Raw genomic sequence first — 22,152 nt, 5'->3', positions numbered from 1 at the left:
TGGAAGAGCACAGCAGTTCAGGCAGCATCCAACGAGCAGCGAAATCGACGTTTCGGGCAAAAGCCCTTCATCAGGAATAAAAGGCTTTTGCCCGAAACGTCGATTTCGCTGCTCGTTGGATGCTGCCTGAACTGCTGTGCTCTTCCAGCACCACTAATCCAACAACTGACAATTGTTTCACAGTCTCTATTCCCGAGACTAGCCTTCAATATCAGGTTTTATTCACTTGAATTCCACCAGTTGCTGTGCTGGGATTTAAGCCTGTGTCCCCATTGGCCTGAACTGCTGGGTTACTGGCCCAGTGATATTATCACTATGCTACCACCTTCTCCAAAAGCTTCAAGCATTTGTCGAAAAAAAAGATGATGAAGTAGTTTAATTGCAGCCAACAAACTCTCCAAGAAAACATAGACTTTAGCTCTGCTATCTTACCAGATATAGAATAAATATATAAAACCAGTGGAAAAGAATAAACACTGACTTATATACTGCTATTGGACCCTTTCAAATGGATTGAAGTTTACTTTTGTTTTTCCAATTCAATAAACTTCACTCATTTGAAGATTCTCACTTTTACAATATTACATTTTCTACTTGCTAGCTTGCCAGAAGCACCAAACACATTGGAAAGTGCAACAATACCGAAAACAATCAGGAGGCCTTGTGCAGCGGGGAGCATGCCACCTCGGAGCTAAATATTCCAGGTTGAAGTTGCAATTCAGGATGTGATGGTCAAGAAATGTGCTTCATAATGAAACCTAACAGTTGGAGTATCAACTGCCAAAATACTTCTAACTCTTGCCAATGGGAGGTAGTAAGAGTGGGAGAGATTGCTCGCCAGCCATGTAATGGAAAGAGCATTGGAGTCTCAACCATTTCCTATCCACAGATCCAGACAGCAACATGAAAATAAAATGTATGTTGTCACAGCAACTTGGACTCCAAGTGATCAGTTACACTACCAACAGGTCTTCCAAATCAACATCAACCAACTCACCGACATGAACACAGACAATTCAAGCTACAGCTTTCCAAATGTTTTTTTCCTCCTCAGAACTTACATGTTACTCACTTGACCACCCCCGCCCCTCTCTAATTCATGGTTCACAGCACTATACAGCTGCTAACGTCGAGCCAACACCCATGAACATTAAGGAAAAAAGAACCGAACACAGACAGGCTCTCAACGAGTCCACATCATGGTCACTTGCCTTTTTAATAGGAGTAGGCAGGTTTCAGGGCCCCATGCCTTCCCCAACCCTCAAAAAAATGGAATAGAACAGAAGCAGAGCTTCAAAGCGTACTGCATGGTGGCCATCTTCTGTCCAGTCCAGCTTCCATCACCAATGTTCAGCCAAGAACGTTGGATTTTTGCACGAGTTTGTCAGGTGAAGATGAGAGCAGATAAAGATGAAGAACAATTCAGAAAGGTCACTGCAGCAAGTTAAAAAAAGGCAGAACTTCCATGATAATTATAACCCTGTAGAAGAGTTTACTCATAACATAGAATTATTGCACACAAGTGTCCTAAGGATACATTTAAGAAAACACATATTTACTTAGAGACCAATGAGATAGATGCACCATTCATTCACTGTGCACAATGCTGCACTTAAAATGTATTTTTAAAAATTCCCCTTTCGAGCAAGGCCAGCATTCACTATCCAGTCTACCTGGGGTGGGGACCTTCCTGGTCCCAATCATCCTCAAAGAATGCTTCCCTGCTGGGTGAACAAACCCAGTGCTAGAGCAGCACCCCATTCCCAGCTCCAATATTATGAATTGAATTGCCTTTATTGGCACATGGGCTCAAATGAGTACAGTGGCAAGCTTACATGTTATTGCTTACAGCACCATCTTAGTGGAAAGTACCTAGATACAGATTCTTCAGTACTGGAGAAAACAAACTGGAAAAATAAAGAAATAAAAAGTCTAGCATTACAGATCATAGGAATAAATTAGAAAAAGAGAGAGAAATAACAAGTTCAGAAATAACAGTCCTTCCAAGCCAGTCCACACTGGGCTGAAGTACTGCCACAGGCTACCAAAAGGTCATCATGTTGGGCCAACAGGCCACCACGTTCTGCCAAGTGACTGTCAGACCAAGCCTAAAGGACGCCACACCAGATCTGAGCTGAGGCCAAGAGTCCAAGTCTGCACCGAAGCCAGGACAAGGAAAGGAGAAAAAAAAAACACAATAGGAGGGGGGATAAAAAAGGAAAATGAAATGGACAGACCATATAAACTCCAGTTGAAGCGTCCTACTTCACTGCCATCTTGGAGAATTGATCATGCAGGCTGCAAGGAAAGTCCCTTCAGATTCTAAACAGTCACAGACCCCAATGAGAGAACAATTGCTCCTCTTTAAAATAAGTGTAGCAACTTCTATTAATTCTGAATCCTGATCAAGAACAAAATCTGAACTCTCAAATCCAAAACTAGCAAGTCACAATATTTGAATCTAAATGCTATAAAACTTAAATACAGTCAGGATTGCAATGAAGGGAAAAAAAAGAGTGATTCATAAATACATGAGTGTTTCAACTTCATTACTAATTAAACATTTTTTTTAAAAGAACAAAATGTTTTCAGGAGAAATAGTTAAATCAAAGTCAGGCAGAGCTAGGATTTAATTATTTGCAAACTTAAAATAGCTAAATGAGAATACACAAATGATTTAATTAACTAAAAACAAGTGAAATTAGTCCATAAAAGTGTCATTTGATGGAATTAGCATGTTCATTTCCAAAACTGGTTTAAAAAAACTGCATATTTTGCAGCAAAGATTTTCGTTCCTGAAACCTGATAATTGCTGGCAAATCTATAATTTTCACTCGAATTATGTTACAATTCTGCCTGACGTTAGAAACAAGCACCATGGTGCATTTTCAGCAAATCACCTCTTTTATATACAAGGGCAGCAAGGTTTAACTGAAAACTGTGAAAGGCTAAGGCAGAGCAGCATTTAGCTTAAATAGCAACTTGATAGTCAGCAACATTAAAGACATTAAACAAATCTTCAGAAACCACAATCACTCTCTCTCTATTCATAAACAGAGGGAGATCAGAATGTTTGCATTAATCATTCAATTACGACTTAAAATTTTAATACCACAAAGCAAGAATGTTTTTCTCCCCCAAGAATCTTGGCTAGTTCATACCTTGTTGATTTTCAAGTTTAAAATGGGAGTCAATGGTGCTCAGTGAATTACTTTGGGTGCTTTCACCATCCCCCTAATATGGCAATATCCTGAAAAAAGCCTACATAATAATAGCATGTCAACTCCATCACGCCTCCAAATGAATACTGAAGGGAGGGTCATGTCTTTATCACTGTACTGACTCCAGGAGATAACATCATTGTTCTTTGTGTGTCGAGATAATAAGTAATCATTTGAAAGGCCAATCCTATATTTGAAGCAGAAATGGAGAGGATAGCTTTTATGGTGGTTACTTAACCATTAACAGCATGCCTTCCTTAAGAGAAGATGCCCAAACCGTTCACAATATTACACCCTGGATAGCTGTTGCAAAATATTCCAACTTACATATTCTGTTCCTCTGGCCAGAGACAGCAACAATCCATTTACCTTCCTTGCTGTAACTGCTTACTAATTTTTTTGTGACTCAGGTGTCAGGACATCCATAACTCTCGCCACCAGAATTCTAGAATTCATTTAAATAACATGCTGCTTTTCTACTCTTGCTGCCAAAGTCAACAAGTACACTTGTTTGTTTTCTACTGGCAACAGAAAGATCATATCTGTTTCAACTCAACAATAATAGGTTCATCCCTTGACACAATGACCTGACTAATCAGAATCAACAATGCCAGACTGTTAACTGTCAATTAACATTAACGAGTGAATTCTCCATGGCAATGCTAGCCATCTATCAAAGTCCACTTACTAAATAATCAGCACTCATCTCACACAGGATAAATACTGGTTTTCTTCCCAAAATTTGTATTCTTGCAACATGTCCTGATTAGTGCAAGATAAAAAACTAAATGTATCCTTTTTCAGCAATATTCAAGTCTTGTACGACCCAACAATTATTTATTTTCTATTATCAAACCAATCTTTTTTTCCATGCTAATAAGTAACTTTCTGCACCATGAGGTCTTATTTGATGAATTGTAAAAAAAACATTCTTGGAATAGAAATAGAAAAACATATTTCTTTAAATGGGGAAGATGCGTAAGAAAGGGCTTGCAGTTTTAAAAGCAAGTTATTGGGATACTTTGTATATACATCATATCGTGTTGGCCTTTTCAAGTAGTGAGCATGAATTCCAGATAAATCAACATCAGTCGTTGTGGGATCAGAAAAGCTCAGTGGAGTAACACCTTCCTGATAGGTGCCTACATCTTTGGGTAGAAATGACACAGCAGAAATGTTTAGCCGGTGACGAGAAATCATTCATCTCACTCTCTTTCTCCCTCCTTCAGTGTGGACAAGTAGAAAAAAAATCCCTAGTGGCTAGCTACCATCCCTCACCTTATCTTGTGAGTTCTTTCTCTTCAAGGTCCCCTTGAGCTATTACTTTTAGCTTCCAATATAGAGAGGATGGTAGAGTCTGCCAATAGTTGCACTATTTCTAGTATACTATCTATACATGGATTGATGTAGGCAACCAAGGCAAAGTAATAATAAATCATTCCTGAAGTAATGCAACTAAAAATGAACCCTATTTCTTTATAATTGACACGATACAAGGTACTGACAAATAAAGCTACTCTGGAAGAATGGCTAATGGTTTGGTTACTTTCAATATGTTCCAGAAATCTCACCTTCTTTCATGGCTAAACAAGATTGAGAAAATTACTTTCATACATGAACAACTTGGAGCTGAAAAAGGAAACCTCAGACATTCTGCCACTTATCGGCCTGACTGCTGTATCACCTTGCAGCGTTTGCAAAGATACTGGTGGAACGAGTACACGTTTCCTTTGCCAAAATGTTGGGTGGCAAATGGTTTGCAACCAAAAAGAGATAAATGTTGCCATGGTAATGAGCTGAATGAAAATAGGATATTCAAAGTTTATAATTCTACTGTACATAATTACAGGTTTGTGTTATGAACTCAAGGTGTAGGTTTTGTCATTACATGGCTTAGAGGATTTTACCACTTACTGTATTATTACTTAGTCAAAGAACATTTAATTCTGTGTTCAGGTTGTCTTTCTGAATCTCTGATTTCTTTGGTCCTATGAATACTGGTTGATGTTAACATTTAATCACCAAATTCTGTTGACAGACCTTTAGATGTTAATATTGAAATACCATGCTCATCAAAATCCAGAGAATTCACTTGGAACTACACTTATGAAACCAAAGTTGGAGAATGATTAGTACCGAAACAAGTTAAATCACACATGATCATCTCACAGGCAGTGGTGACATTGGAAGTTAGTAATAACATCTGAACACTTAGATGTTAAAGGAATTTGCACACAAATGAAAACTGAAATTTCTGGGAAAAATCAGCGGAACTGGCAGCACCCATGGAGGGAAAGCAGAGTAAATGTTTCGCTTCTGGTGACCCTTCTTCAGAACTCTAGAAAGGAATTTGCTAGCTGGTGGAAATTTGCCTCCAGCAGGGTGTTTAACCTGATATGACTTTGTTTATGTCATATTCGGGGCAGCACGATGTCTCAGTGGTTAGCACTGCTGCCTCACAGCACCAGAGTCCCAGGTTCAATTCCAGCTTTAGGCAATTGTGTGTGTGGAGCTTACACATTCTCCCAGTGTCTGGGTGGGTTTCCTCCCACAGTCCAAAAACGTGCAGGTCAGATGAATCGGCTGTGCTAAATTGCTTGTTGTGTTAGGTGCATTAGTCAGAGGGAAATGGGTCTGGGTGCGTTACTCTTCAGAGGGTTGGTGTGGACTGGTTGGGCCGAAGGGCCTGTTTCTACACTGTAGAGAATCTAAATCTAATCATCTCATAAGAAATTAAGTGTGGTATTGAAACATTTAATAATTAAGTATTGTGCACAAAACACTACATTCCTCAGGCTCCAATGTGTCAGGGCCAACATGAAGCTATTAATTTACAGCAGAGGAGTACTTCCAGAGTCATGTTTCAAAGTGGACAGAGGGATGCTGGAATAGGAGACCTTCTTAATGTCAAAGGTCACATGCTAAGATTCAGTAATGATATAAGTTAATTTCTTGCAAAGATATGATGACATACTGACTGAGACAGAACACAACATTGGGATGGACAAATGGGATTAATTTTGTGAAGGTGTCAGTGTTGGACTGAGGTGGACAAAGTTAAAAATCACAACACCAGGTTCTAGTCCAACATATTTATTTGGAAGTACTAGCTTTTAGAGCACTGCTCCTTTGTCAGGTAGCTAGTGGAGCAAACTTCCAGTGAAAATGTGTTTGTACAGTACAGTAACAGTGGGCCAAGGACCTCCTTGTGCTGTAAACATGTACTGATTTTATCAAATATTAGATAAAACTTCAGTTACCAAATATATTCACCAGAGAACAAATTGCTGTTCATGCTGGTCTCTAAGTGGAACTTTGAAGCTTCAATGAATCATGGTAAAAATTGTGAAATTGAGTCCTGCAGATGCTGGAGATTAGAGTCAAGAGTTGGGTGCTTGAAAAGTACAGCAGGTCAGGCAGCATCCGAGGAGCAGTAAAATCAATGTTTCAGGCAAAAACCCTTCATGAGGAATGAGAATCATGGTAAAAATGGGTTGACTTATCCATAGAGCGCAAGATATGAACTGCTAATGAGGGTGGTTGCCATTTTGCAATGTGAAAGCAATAATCTATAACTCATAGTAGATTTATGTGGCATGGTTTATGGAATAGGTTAATGAGACTATAAGAAGGAGCAGAAATGAGCCATTTGGGTCACTGAACAGTAAAGTAGACTCAATGAGATCAGGACTACTTGGATAATCCCTAACTTGAAGTTCCTGCCTTTTTCCCCATAAACCTTGAGGCCCTTCATGATTAGAAATCTGTCTGAAGAGGTCAATCTTAAATATATTTAATGACCCAGCCTCCATTTGCGATTAAGAATTCCCTATATTTACTACCCTCAGAAGAAATTCCTCCTCATCCCTGCCTTTAAAGAGCAACTCTAACTCAGCTTCCACACTCTTCTCTGTTCTGCTACAACAGAAACATGGTCTCAGCATCTATTTTGCCAAGCCTCCTAAATGTTACAAGATAGTCAGACAATGATACCTTCAACCACAATTAAAGCATTTTAAAATTCAAATTTATCCTCTTTGGCATCCAAGAAAAGTTAATCTCATTTAGTCTGAGTTACTGCGACTACAGCATCATTATAAGGATCTTGTTCTGGATCAGAGAGATTTCAGGATCAGCAGAACAAAACATTTTCTAGTTTTTGATGATCTGATGATGATTTATATATTAATAGCATCCCACAATTCAGTGCCAACATCCCACAAAATTTCAAAAGACACAGGACATTATGGAGGTTTATAAGAGGGGCATGGATAGGATAAATACACAAAGTCTTTCCCCTGGGGTGGGGGAGTCTTGAACTAGAGGGCATAGGTTTAGGGTGAAAGGGGAAAGATATAAAAGAGACCTAAGAGACAACTTTTTCACGCAGAGGGTGGTGCGTGTATGGAATGAGCTGCGAGAGGAAGTGGTGGAGGCTGGTACAATTACAACATTTAACGGGCATCTGGATGGGTATATGAATAGGAAGGGTTTAGAGGGATATGGACCAGGTGCTGGCAGATGGGACTGGATTAGATTGGGATATCTGGTCAGCATGGATGAGTTGGACCGTGCGGTACATCTCTATGACTCACGTTTCCATTTCAAATATAAATACTTCTTGCTTCCCTCCAAAATGTTGAACTGCAGACATTAGACCAAGTTCATTACATGGTAGGTTTTATCTCTTCACCGATTCGTCTTCATCTGATCAGCTTTCTAGGATCTGAACAAGTTCCAACATGAATAAGCTATATTCTTTCCATAATCACAATCTTTACAGCTCCACAGTGCTGCTCATGGAATCAAAATCCCTACAGTGTGGGAACAGACCATTCGGCCCAATAAGTCCATACTGACCTTTAAAGAGCATCCCACCCAGACCCATTTCTCCATCCTTTATCTGTCACCCTACGTTTCCCCTGACTAAAGCACCTCATCTATACATCTCTCAACACTATGGGCAGTTTAGCATGGCCAATCCACTTAACCTGCACATCTTTGGACTTGTGGAGCCTAATGGACTTCATGAGTATTTCATCCACTTTGGTGATATACCATAACGGCTTTCATGTTTTTACTAATGCCTGATGATAAAACAAATCACTGGAACCAATAATTTTGGCACTGAGGTACTTTGATAGTCACTAAGCGATCTCTGCTTTGCTACAACAAGAGACATTTGCCAATCCATAAAGTAGCTACACTAACTTCTAACTGTTGGACTGTAGTTTGTTTTGGCACACTTCAATGTCTATATATGGACCTGAACTTCTGGTGACTGTTGGGGCTTGAGGAACTATCCCAATGCAGGATTCTCGAGATCAAGCCAATGGCTGGTCCCTACTCTGATGCAGGTATATGGTGTGAACATCTTCTTTCGTATAGAATCTACCTTCTCAAGGCAGGGCTCTCAGCAAGACGGAGTTCCCTACTGTAGCATTGTCGCTTGACAAGTTAGCAAAACATTACGACTTTCTACTTGAAGCCAGCTTTGCACCCAATTTTTTATTGGAAAACTCATTTCTCTTTAATGCTCATAATGCAGGGTCTGCTCTGTGTGGTCTTGTCTTAAACTAGCACACACTTCTGCAAGACTAACCATATCATCTGCTTACTCCCTTGCATCCAGCCACAAGTTAAATAATGCACAGAGAGGTTGTGGTTGTGGCTGAGCTGGGAATTTGTGTTACAGATGTTTCGTCCCCTGTCTAGGTGACATCCTCAGTGCTTGGGAGCCTCCTGTGAAGCGCTTCTGTGATCTTTCCTCCGGCATTTATAGTGGTTTGTCTCTGCCGCTTCCGGTTGTCAGTTCCAGCTGTCCGCTGCAGTGGTTGGTATATTGGGTCCAGGTCGATGTGTTTATTGATTGAATCTGTGGATGAGTGCCATGCCTCTAGGAATTCCCTGGCTGTTCTGTTTGGCTTGTCCTATAATAGTAGTGTTGTTCCAGTCGAATTCATGTTGCTTGCCATCTTCGTGTGTGGCTACTAAGGATAGCTGGTCGTGTCGTTTCGTGGCTAGTTGGTGTTCATGGATGTGGATCGTTAGCTGTCTTCCTGTTTGTCCTACATAGTGCTTTGTGCAGTCCTTGCATGGGATTTTGTACACTACATTGGTTTTGCTCATGCTGGGTATGCTAACAGAAATAGAGAACACACCAGATCGTCAACGCCATACTCACAGGAATCCGATTCACTAGAGAGGAGTAAAAGGACAACCATTACTAGAACGGAGAATTCACCACAATGGTATACAGGAAAGCCACACACACAGACCAAGTCCTGAACTACGAAAGCAACCACCCCAACACACAAAAAAAGTTGCATCAAGACACTATTCAAAAGGGCCACAACACACTGCAGTACACCAGAATTGCAAAAAGAGGAAGAAGAACACCTATACAATGTATTCGCCAAAAACGGATACCCCCGCAATTTCATCAACATATGCCTAAGGGAAAGACAACGGAATGAGGACATGCCGCAACCCAAAGGACTAGCCGCACTATCATACATCAGGAGCATTTCCGAACTGACAGCCAGACCACTGCGACCACTAGGACTCATAACAGCACACAAACCAACAGCCAATCTCAGACAACTCACCAGAACGAAGGACCCGATACCCATCATGAGCAAAACCAAATGTAGTGTACAAAATCCCATGCAAGGACTGCACAAAACACTACATAGGACAAACAGGAAGTGCTATTCCTCGAGCTTGTGTGGAGCTTTGTTGGAACACTGCAGTAGGTCCAGGGCAGAAATGTTATTATGGGAGCAAGCTGGTTTATACAAATGACAAGCAACTCAAAAGGACATGGTCATTCTTTCAGACAGAGCAGAGGTGGTCCACAAAATGATCACCCAGGCTTTGTTTGGTCTCGCCAATGTAAAAGGGGACCAAACAAGGTAGACGAGACATTGGAAACTGAATACTTTTTAATTTGTCACTGCAGTGTGAATTAATTGCAGTCCTTCTTTGGATTTTCTATCTCAAACAACTTGTACAAATATATTTGTTCCATGTTTTGTACTTGTTCATTTTGATTTTAGAAAAGAAGTCAAAGAATTTATAGAGAATTGTTGCTCAAAAGAGACGCATTTAGCTCTAGCACTGTGAAGCTTAACCACGGAGTCACTAACTCAGCTTAGTCTCTTGGACAGTGACAGATTGATAGGTGACCTAGGCACAAACAGGTTTGAAACGTATACTTCTTTGGACTGCTCCGAATGTCTGCATTTGGAAGCTGTGGGTCACAGATTTCCTATCAAAAATGACCATTGCTTCCTTCCATTCTCACTAACTTGGCCAGTAAAGCCACCAGCCCCAGTCAGAGCTGACATTCTCCGGTCGTTGACCATAGCATGGTGCAATTCATCACCAGGGCCCAATTAAAGCAAAGATCTGTTCAAGATTCTGCAGGATAATATGCAACTCTCCTAACTGTGTAGAAGCAACAGCTACTTAAACAATATTTCAGAAGATACAGATTGTGCTGGGCCTTAGGATGGCTCTGCACAAGCACCATTGGCCCAGTAATCAAGTTTAACCAAAAAAAGTATTGCAGATGCTGGAAATCCAAAACAAAAACAGACATTGTTGGAGAACCACAGCAGCTCTGGCAGCATCTATGGACAGAAAGCAAAGTCAAAGATTCGGGTCTGGTGACTTTTCTTCAAAATCCAGTTTAACATCTTGGTAACTGTTCAAATTGCACAACTCAGCCAAATGTATCACCTAAATGACATAATCTACTGGACGCAAGTGAGGACTGCAGATGAGAGTCAAGATTAGAGTGGTGCTGGAAAAGCACAGCAGGTCAGGCAGCATCTGAGGAGCAGGAAAAATCGACGTTTCAGGCAGGAGCCCTTCATCAGGAATGAGGCTGGAAGCCTCGGGGGTGGAGAGATAAATGGGAGGGGGGTGGGGCTAGGGAGAAGGTAGCTGAGATTGCAACAGGCAGATGGAGGAAGGGGTATTAGGTGATAGGTCAGAGAGAAGGGTGGAGCAGAGGGTAGGTCGGAGAACATGTAGGTAATCTGTCAACAATACAAGTGAACACCAATATTAAACAGCTGTTAGCTGGATTTTAATCTTTTATGTGATGCGATCAATAAAGCATCTTTTCATATAGATTCTCCAAACCTAAATTTGATCTGTGGTCACCATGCTTGGGATACAACTTAACTACACACTAACCCCAGACACTAAACTCCCAAAAATCTGTCACCAGTAAATAGAGACTAAGCACTTCACCACATGAAGTCAGTTGGTCTGGATAAAACATTTCAGTCTTTAAATAGTTCATTAAATATGCTTTTGTACATCAACAAAGATAGATACTTGGAAATCAACCTGGTTCAGGCATGTTATGACACCTCTAGAGGAGGTGGGACTTGAACCTAGGCCTCTGGCCTGGCCCAGAGGTGGGGACACTAACACTGAACCACAAGAGAAACAACAAATTCTGATAAAGTCTTGACCCATCACTGCCTCTGTTAGCAAATCAGTTTTAAAGGTGTCCTAAATTGGGACCACATTACTCATTAGGTCTGATGATTGTGAACAGTAAATGACAGGCATAGAAAGGGCACAAATTTTCCTCCTGACTAAAGGAGCATTCTATAGAGTATCTGTGTAACACAGTGTAACTGGTATCCAAGCTTCAAAAGACATGGAGGGACAGGCAAATTGAAGGAATTGTTCCTCTAAAAAAAAGGAAGAGGAAAAAATATTGGAAGATATTCCCATCCAGCTCCTCATTCCATTGCAAAATATTTTTGCATGACTGGTTTTCTTGCTCCTGTCTAACAAAAGCCAACTTCAGACCGAATTTTACATATTCAGCGCGAGGTGCTCGCGACCATTATACCATGTGATCTAACTTACAATTCACATGTCTGTAAATCTCCCGCAGCTCCTGATAATATTCAAGTGAGAAACTGAATGGTTGAGAATCAGCAACTCAGATAAATCTTTACAATAGCAATTTCAACAACAAACACCTACCCTCCCTCGACAGAAGACAGTGAAAAGTGCAAATGAGAGAAAAATAAATGAAAACACAATTTTACAGATAATCCAGGCTCTCAAAATTCAAATGAGGTTTTTAATTAAAATAGTCCCAAAAAACAGAACACTGATTTAACTTAGCCTTAGACATCCATTACCGTGTTTAAATACTTTGACTTGTGCACACGTTTCTTCAATTCAAACTGGTAATAGCATAATTACTACAACGCAGGCTCAGGAATAGTGGAAGTGTCATCATTGGCTAATTTTACATCATGTATCTTTGACTTACTTGTAAGGTACAAATGTTCACTTCACACTAATGTATTCATTAGGTTGCAAATCTAACCAACCAGCAAAGCTTACATCAAAACCTCAATAATAGTTATGGAAATGAAATATTCAAGCAAGTATTTCTACTCACCACAGTTAATGCTTTCTAGCTGTACTGGAAGGCTAGCCTGGGCTGCAGCTATTAGTTTCAGGGCAATATAAAACTGACTACGGCCAAAATAACCCAGTTGCTTCGCACCACATAGGTTCATGATCTAAGAGGAGAAAACAAGGACATTGGTAATACCTTGTGAAGGAACACTCCATAAATTACTCCAAATTATTCAATTAACAATATGATTTGCGAAGCTAACTATGAAGTGTCACACAAGGGGAATATATACAGATCAGAAGGCATACATCAGATTAGAAAGCAGATATGAAAGTAGTAATCAGTTATAATGTTTGCCTTCCTTTTCCTTATACCCATTCTTATTCAAAGTTTTGCTACTTTTAAAGAAGAGAGAGAAGACATTGAAAACATAAAAGAATTCTATTAACTGTTTCATTCAACAACTCAATATATCTTCATCATGACCATTTTTCCTAATAGTGTTATTTTGCCAGACAACTCAAATCATTTCGACAATAATTGCAGCTAGAGAAACAGCTGCATGAAAATGGTACCAGAGAAGAGGGTTCGACCTGTTCATTTAAAATGAACACAAATGTGGACAGTTCTTAAAAATCAGCTACAAATTTATACATCGACTGAAGGGAGAAGAGGCCCATTCTCAATTACACTATAGATCTCTCAGAAACTCATTTTATAGGGGGTTTGAAAACGCAAAACCCCAGACTGTCACATTTTTGCCAAACATAAGTAATGATAAAAAGGCAGGAGAAATCAGTCCCACAGCCAATCATCTATGGAGAAGTTGTTAATGATGCTGTCTGAGTTGGAAAGTTGTGGACTCAAGTTAAACTCCAGGACTGGAGTAAAAACAAATCAAAGCTGATATTCCACTGCAGTACTGAGCGAGTGCTGCACTCCAAGGTGCAGTCTTTCAGATAAGATGTTAAATAGAAGCCAATCTGTCCCCAGATACATGCAAGTGATCCCGTGACATGATTTCAAAAGAGGAACTGTGCAGTTATCAGTGGTTCCCTGGTCAAAATTAATCTTCAAATCAATATCTTAAAAATTGATAGATTATCAGGTCATAATCATGTTACTATTTGAGACAGCTTGCCATGTGCAAGTTAGCTGCAACCTTTTCCTTCATTATAACTCCCACTAAAAACCTCAAAAGTACCCCATTACGTACAAAGTAGTTTTTGTGGCTGTGATGGGTGCTACATGAATGCAAGATTCCCTTCACAACCAAATGTCCCAAGGGTTAACAAGTACTTGTCACCAGTTGCCTCACTGTCGTATTTAAGTCTCTTGTAGTAGACTTAAACTTCAAAAACTAAATTTGAAAATTAAAAGAAAAGAGATTCTGTCAATTTGAATATAGCATAATCCCAATGCAGCATTTCTTTCTAACATTCTTTGAGGATGCATTTAAAATAAATTTTAATTCGGTGAATTGTGTATTGCAATTTTGAAGGAACAGTATTACTATAATCAGGCTCTGAATTAGTCCAGGTTTGTATAGGTTAGTATAGGTTTGCAAGAAGAGTAGAACTGCAATGTGATGTCAAATCAGGCTGGAATATTCAGGAGTGCCGGACTGAAACACTGAAATATTAAATACGAACACATGGCCATGCTTTTAAACATTTTGTTTTTAAAATGCTTGCATAGGAGCCCGGTACATAAATCTATGCATCAAGATCTCTCGCGTCCAGGAGAACTGTAGTTTTAGCTAGGTAATATCAACATACCATTATCTTGTTATAAATCACACTGTCGTCAATGGTCTGAAACAGGTAAATGTAACACCAATGCACTATTATGTGGCTTTAAATGCGCCTCCTTCAGCATCTTGCATGTGCCAATATTTAAATAAATTGCTCAGCTACAACCTTTGCCTCAGCAAACAACAAACTTACTTACTGCTGAAAACAATTTAAGTGTCTTAATCTCACTCTTCTAGTTCTTGAAGAACAAAAAAGGTTTTTCTCATAACCTGCATGTGAGAATTTCCCCATGCAGACAAAAATCAGTCTGCCAATCTCACTATTACAGCCTCAGGCAGCTTCCCAGATAACTGGATCATAGAACTGGCCCCAGTGTAAGACGGAAGATTCTTACACCCTATAGAATCAGAACTATTACCAACATTTCCAAAGCAAGTCTAGAAATAGCCAGAAATAGTTGACACCCAAGATGTTACAAGTTTGGAAATCAGAGATTTCCATATTCTTCTTCCTGGGTCACACATTTTCCAGATCAGAGTCTCATTACTTTCAGAAGTCTTTCCCAATGACACGGTACTAGAAAGTATGGTGTGTCAGAATGTTTAATTTTTACATTTGATTCCTCAGGCCATAGTCATCTTTATACTGCAATGTGCGGGGGACACTGGGCCCAGCTTTTGTACACCCAGTTTTAACCTGCCCCAATCATAATGCCATTGGACAAATTTCCCACAGTCTGGAGAGAAAAATATACTTTTCTGAACAGTTAAATTGAATGATATTGTAGTTATCATTAACTACATAGAGCTACACAAGCTTAAATTCACCTTAATGCAGTCTCTTTTATTGTTGATGGCTTTAAGTCAGAAGATGCAGCCACAAATAACTGTGGACCTCCAGTAACAGGGAAAATGTCATCCAATTGTAATTAGAGCTAATATTTACTGGCCATTAACAATCACACCTGAACATCCTGATAAGCCTTCGCTTTTACAAATCACAGCTGTGATGGAAGATTTTAGTCAATCATTTTTTTAGTATTAATTACAGCACAAAGCTCTCAGTTCATTACTTTTTGTCTGTATGTTAGCTTGATGGTCAAGAATCTAGAAAGAGAGTTTTCAAGCAGCTTTTGTAATTATTGAATGGCTCAGTTACTCACTGGATAATCTCACTGAAGGAAAGCCCTTGCTCGAGGCAAGGTCCAACTCTCAGACCAAACAAAAGGATCAACACAGAAATATTCATCATCGTCTTTCCACACCCTTCACACAGCTCATCTAAAAACAAATCCACCCAGACAATTATATCCCTGTCTCTTTACAGTGCCCTTATTCAGGATACAACTCATTCAGTCAAATTAACAAGTCCATCAATTGTTCGGAGACTCCATTCATTCTCCTGCTCCCACAAAAATAATCATTTCTTTCCACTAAGCACATGGTTAACCCTCAAAATGTGTCCCTAACCCCACTAGCTGTTATTGTTCAACAGGAGGATAACATCTTTGTGTTTCACGTCTGGTATTAAGCTTTTAAAAACTAACCTGACACCTATTGCTCAGAAACATGTTTTGTAGCCAATGCTTCCTGCACAAATGGAGTGCATAACAGTTTCCAGCAAGGTAAACAAAGATTAGCTCGAAGAGATGTCAAGCCTTCAGCAATCCTCACATAAGCCTTTGTCCCATTGTAGAACTTCTTCAGCAGACTGGTAATGGTTTGACCAAATCTCAGGCTCCCCCTTCATACTTTAAAATCATCCACATCTGTGAAGTCTGTGAAATAAATCCAAAATTTTATTCCCTCATTCCTGGCTCTTTTCAAGTGACATTTTTGAACACCCAAAAAAAGGGTAAGCACATGCACAACTTCTATGTCTACAGATTTCCAACAACTAATCAGACTTAACCTGTAGCCATATAGTAAAACTATACATTCTTTATCCCCTGGAGGGTTTGGGTAATGCAATGATTGGATCGAGCCTTGCACACCAACTGGATGTTTGGCCTTATGTGGCAGTGTTTATATTAAAATCACCTGTAACACAAGGAACAGATATTGTGGTCTTGAAGAATCCAACAGATATTTATCACAGGCAGATGTGATGTACAAACATTACATTCCCCAGGCACATGAGCCTCTGGGCTAATACTAAGCTGTTAACTTACAACAAAGGAGCATGCTTCCAATACAGCATCATGCTTCAAGTGATCAGAAGCAAGATGGAATGTCAAATCTTTATACTGCAGGTTATATGCTATGATGCAGTGAATGTATAATAAACATGTCCCTCTGGAGGGATACTAACCATAAGACATAACACAACATCCTCCTTTTTCCAAAAATAAACACTTAGCCTGAATAGATATACTGTTGCATATAGGTATGCATTGTCAATTGATAACTATGCAAAAATCTATTTTAGATGTTCATAAGACTAACATTCCAAACTTCAATGTAATGCCTTTAGAAGTTTGACAAATGGTCCTGATCTGGCAATTCTACTCACCAGAGAGGTTAGTTTTATACTTTGCTGCACACTTTTGAAAACCTGGTGTCTTAGCATCACCACACTGTTATAGGAGCATTCCTCCTTGCTCTTTCTATAAAATTACTGTGCTGTACCTTTGCCCAAGTTAGCTTCTGTTCCTTCTTATAATGATCTTGTTGCTTATTCTGGAAACCTTTGTTACTATCCAGCAGGTATTTGGATGAGATACTATGCTGAGAAACCATTACCTCTGTATCACCATCCAGGAACAGAAGCATTCTAACCTCCAGCTTCTGTAATGTATTATACTGTCTTTGTGCTGCAGCTCAAAAATGCACTCCAGACATTTTATTGCTTCTCTTTAATTAAGGCAATCTTTGAAAATTTATTCTGTCTTGAAAGACCATATTCTAAATCAAAAGTAAAAGTTACCATTGCTTTCTTGGTGGGCAATGCTGTATTTACAAATCTGTGCAATTGTCTGCACTCTCAGAGACCGGTGTTGCCAATGGGCAAGAAATTCTCCCTTTGCCCGAGTACGCTGTTGCCAAAGCTATGGTCTGATTGGTGTTCAACTAGTTTTCCAAAAAGCTACCATCAAAGATATTGGTGATTTTCTAAATGACTGCCACTGCTACCCTAGTGTGAGCTTGCCTCCAACAAGATGTTTTACAGGATGTGGCAAAGCTACTGATCTCCCATAACAAAGAAATTGGACATGAATATTGTCGTGTTGAAAAATCCAATAGGTATTTACTACAACTATCACAGACTAAGACTACATTGCTCAGGCAGAGCTTATGTGAAAAGGAACACATTGACAGGACCCCCAGGGATGACATTGGATGGCAGTGACTGGAGGAGCAGAGAAGGTGGTGAAGTCTATAGAGAGGGAAAGGTTAAATTTTTGAAGCTGTTTCTACCTCAGTAATATCAATTTTTTTTTTAGTATTTTATCATTTGTACACTTTATTCAGTAATTTATTCTGTAATCCAAGATGGCACCAGAATATGGCACCATTATCCACATTTCACTGTACCTAGGTACAGGTAACAACATTAAATAAATCTACAGCAGTTAGAAACAGAAGTATGCTTCCAGTAGAACGTCATGCAACAAGTGATCAGAGACAAGATGTCCTAGTGCAAGTAAACCGGATCAGAAATGTGAACGTTTTGGATTTACCGAAATTCATTTTACCCATTATACGTAGAAATATTTAGAAAACATGTATTTTCAGCCATAAATATTCTTGCTATATAACTAAATCAATAAACTCGGATCAAAACAGACTTAATCCTGTTCAAAAGGTCAAAGTTTCAAGCTGGGGCAAGGAGAAAGACCAAGTTGAGAAAATGAAAGTAGCATGCGTCTTTAGACAACGCAGAAAACCTAAATTTATTTCTGGGAGAAGACCAGTATTCACTGAAACAGGATAATTGAATCCTTCTTCGAGACAGTTAATTAGTTGTCATCTTCACTTCCAAACATTCTGGTTTTAAATTCCATTTCACCATCACATTCATATTTAACAAGCTGCATGAATGAGTGTAGTGGTGCTGCAGATAAAATTGATACGCAGCACATTCGTTTTTTGTCATCAATCGTTCAACACCAAAATTTGCTGAATTTTATATTCTTTTGCACCTGGTTATATGCTGATAAGTAGCAGCTAATAAACTATGAGGAGTTCCAGTAAATGGAAAATAGACCGATAGAACAAAACTGGGACAATTTCTAAATTCGTAACCTCTTCAGGCATATTGGGCCAAGAGTTAAAACTAACATGGCATTGTATCACAAAATAGAAACTCAAACCTAGTTTAAGAAGAAGTGTGCATGTACCAGGAATTTCCAGAAGCTTAAAACACTGGGTGTAAGCAGTTATAAATGAAAATGCCAATTTATCAGCACAATTGTTTTAAAAATAGCAGGTCTCTTGTGACGCATCTTAAACTAAGTGAGAAAGTAGCTCTTTCATAATGACACAGTTAAATCATGTTACATACAAACAATATACTAAATCTGCTGTGAAAGCTTATCTATTTTTAAATTTGCCCTTTTCTTTTTGGCCCACGTGTATATTCAAATAGTATGCTCGGTTTCAAAGAGAACCTTCGATTGCATTGAAGAATTTCCTTCTTCATGTTCTCTGCAGCAAGCATGGCATTTTTGCAAGTGTTCATTCACAAGAAACTCTCCAGCAGCACACCCTCCTGAACAATGCACAAGGGCTTCATTTCTAGTTAAGAGAAGAAGGTTGTATAATTTAATTATTTAATTGGAGGTAGGAGGGGATTGGAGAGGAAAAGAGGGGATTGCAGAAGAAAACAAAAAGGAGAAAAAGGGAGACAAAAACTAGGAGGTAAAGGGAAAGGAAAGGAAGAAAAGACAGATAGATATTGCAGTGCTTTTGTAACCCAGAAATAAGACAAGGAAAGATGACAATCTTGGCAGAATTACAATGTCGTCCAACAGTAATGGCTGATAACATCAAACCAGAGCATAAATACATGTATCTAGTATAAACTGGGAACACAAAACGAGGTAACTGTCAGCTTCACAAATCCAACTTGACAAAAAAAAAGCTCTGATGTTTGCTCTGGAAGTGGATGGAAATGGAAGTCATGGGGAAGAACACAAAATAGTTTTGTGACTGTTGGGTTTCGAAATGATTTGAATGGAAGGCCAGCTTCACTCCACCAGAATATTGAGGTTCTTTAAAAAAAAAACAATTCTCCAGCCGTTATGCCAACTTTCCTGGTCCCTCATTCTTTCCATTGCCAACTCAGCCCCCGTGCTCAGGCCCAAGGTACCTCACACCATCCATACCAGCCTATGACTCATACCATTCCTAACCCAGCACTTGGAATTTGTGATTATTACAAGCCAGACAACTCAACTTTGTTATAACCTCAGACAAGACCAAATTATGCCATGATCTGGCTAGGGATTGGTAGTGTTTAGTTTTAAACTAGAAGGGGAGTTCCAGAGGATTTACTAAGACAGTGAAGCCACAATATTCCACAAGAAGAGACAAGTCTTTAATGTACAAGTTAGAAAAGGTAATAAAAACTCATCTGTATAGGACCCTAACAAACATCCAGAATTAACTTACGGTAAACATGGGTAATATAATGCAATCCAATACAGACAGCGCAAATCAAATATGAACGGTGATCAAGAAATTGGTGTGATCATTTCAGTAACTCCACCCAGATATTAAATGACATTGTGGGTCATTAAATTTCATTAAACTTGACAAGTGCGACAACACTGTGGCTTTAAAGATGTTATTTTGTCCTTTTTTTTGAAGAAAGATTTTAAGGTAGAGGTGCACAGCAGTCAACCATGTTCACTAGAGTAAACAGTTTAAGGGGCCTTAGGGTTTTTTTTTGAAAGTTGGAACAATAGAAGCAGCCTGAACGGGTGGGATCCAGCTCCCAGACAACAAGCTGCCACATCGCTCTCTGCTACAGACAAAAGCTGGAGTTCTCTCTCTTTTTCAGAATTATCTTTTGATGCTCTTTGCTTTTGGATTGAAGAACTGCATGCAAGCTAAAAAACAATTGGAGAGAAAAAAAATTGTGTTTGAGATATTGCTGTATTGGAACAGTTACAGTTACTGCATTTACTGTCCTGTAAAGTTCTCCAGTAGAGTTAGGTTATTCCAATTCCTTCTTTTTGTTGTATTTTATCTATAGTGGATGAATGAACACGATTTAATGTCGTGTCGTGTAATTAAATCTGATGTGGAAAACAGTAACTTACATTCACCTTTAAAATAAGAAAAAAAGTTCGGGCCTAGGCTACCTTCTTAATATATTTTGAGAGGGTTTGGTCTGGTCCATAATAAAAGAGATTTGAATTTTGCACTTTTGCTGATCCAGCCTTGAAACTCCCGGTCAAGAGCCACTCACTCACACAAGGGCTGCCTCAACGTCTGCTCCTATTCAAGTTGATCACCTTTCTGTCCAGAGTCCATATTCACCTGGCCTCCATACTGTATGCCACTGTGTATTCACTGGCACAACTTGCAGCTTTGCACCAATAGCTAACGTTAGCAAGTCCTGGGATGTTCCTGCTGAAGCACCCTCTGGCATCACTGTTACTATGTTAAATTCTTTGAAAATTCTCTCTGCAGCAGGGGCAGTTTCTTCAGACATTTAAAAGGTTGGGAGTTTTCAATGCCCAATGGGTTTGCGCACACATTTCATTTCTACTTTTCTGAATCCCAAACAGCACCTAACTCTCTCCAAAGTTATTACTGTGTGACATTCAAAAGGATACCTGATCACTCCAAAGAATTCTCATGAAGACTGAAAGTTAACTACCAGATTAAAACATATAAAGTAATATCTTAAACATCCCACTAGCAAAATTCAGATCGAATGAAGGTTTAACATGGACAGCTGCCCCTGGTGACCATGGATGTGCACAATAGAACCAACCCGCTTTCTCCTGCTTGCAAAAATGATAGAGGTTGGGTCTGTGGTCAGACCGTCCGGTCTACAGCCTTCATCACCACCTTCACTAAGACAGATGAACCCCCCCATCTGCCCAAAAATTCAACCTATCCTGTTCTAGAGAGTCACCGAAAAGAACTGCTACTCCACAGCATTGCCCTGTGGTTTGAAGGGCAGTGCTTGTCACTGGCCACTCGGGTGTTTTTCCTATCTTCCTGGTGGTGGAAATTGAATAAAGATTCGTACACTTTGTGTCTCTCACTGTGTCTCCCACCTGCACACACACACCATGGGTGCTGGGGTAAAAATAAGCACTACTGCACTTAGGCGGTAGTGTGGGGGTTAAATTTTAAAAAAAAAGAAAAAAAAGAAAAAAAGAAAAAAAGTAAGAAAAAAAACAAAAAAAAAGAAAAGAAAAGAAAAAAAAATATAAACAGGGATTTGATCACACAGCATTGCCCAAACAAAAGGAAAAAAAAAAAGAACTGCTACTCCACAGCATTGCCCTTTGGTTTGAAGGGCAGTGCTTGTCACTGGCCACTCGGGTGTTTTTCCTATCTTCCTGGTGGTGGAAATTGAATAAAGATCTGTGCACTTTGTGTCTTTCACTGTGTCTCATACCTGCACACACACGCCATGGGTGCTGGGGAAAAAAATAAGCACTACCGCACTTAGAAAAAAAAAGAACTGCTACTCCTGCTGGGAATGGTGAAGGGCACTGCTCTCCAAACATAGCAGGCTCACATTCTAAGAAACAACGCCTCTTCCTCAGTGAGCAACATTACAGGAGATCTGTGGATGTTACAACAATCAA

The 22,152-nt window shown here is 39.5% G+C and overlaps 1 protein-coding gene across 6 annotated transcripts in view; it reads right to left on the bottom strand.

The window, feature by feature from the left end:
• reps2 (RALBP1 associated Eps domain containing 2) overlaps positions 1-22,152 on the bottom strand; it is a 205,429-nt gene that overhangs the window by 135,923 nt on the left and 47,354 nt on the right. For 4 of the 6 annotated variants that reach the window (XR_011962488.1, XM_072584435.1, XM_072584436.1 and 1 more), the window contains exon 2: positions 12,664-12,787. The exons of 1 other annotated variant lie outside the window; for it this stretch is intronic. Coding sequence is in view for 4 of the 5 variants with exons in the window: in XM_072584435.1 (XP_072440536.1) it covers positions 12,664-12,787 (124 nt within the window). In the remaining variant the exon portion in view is untranslated. Of the gene's footprint in view, positions 1-12,663; positions 12,788-15,924; positions 16,156-22,152 lie in introns of all 6 variants that reach the window. One more of the 6 variants, XM_072584438.1, reaches the window with a different exon arrangement.

This window comes from Chiloscyllium punctatum, chromosome 15 (assembly GCF_047496795.1).
Source record: "Chiloscyllium punctatum isolate Juve2018m chromosome 15, sChiPun1.3, whole genome shotgun sequence".
Classification (NCBI taxonomy): Eukaryota; Metazoa; Chordata; class Chondrichthyes; order Orectolobiformes; family Hemiscylliidae; genus Chiloscyllium; species Chiloscyllium punctatum.
This window is presented reverse-complemented; position numbering and strand designations above follow the sequence as displayed.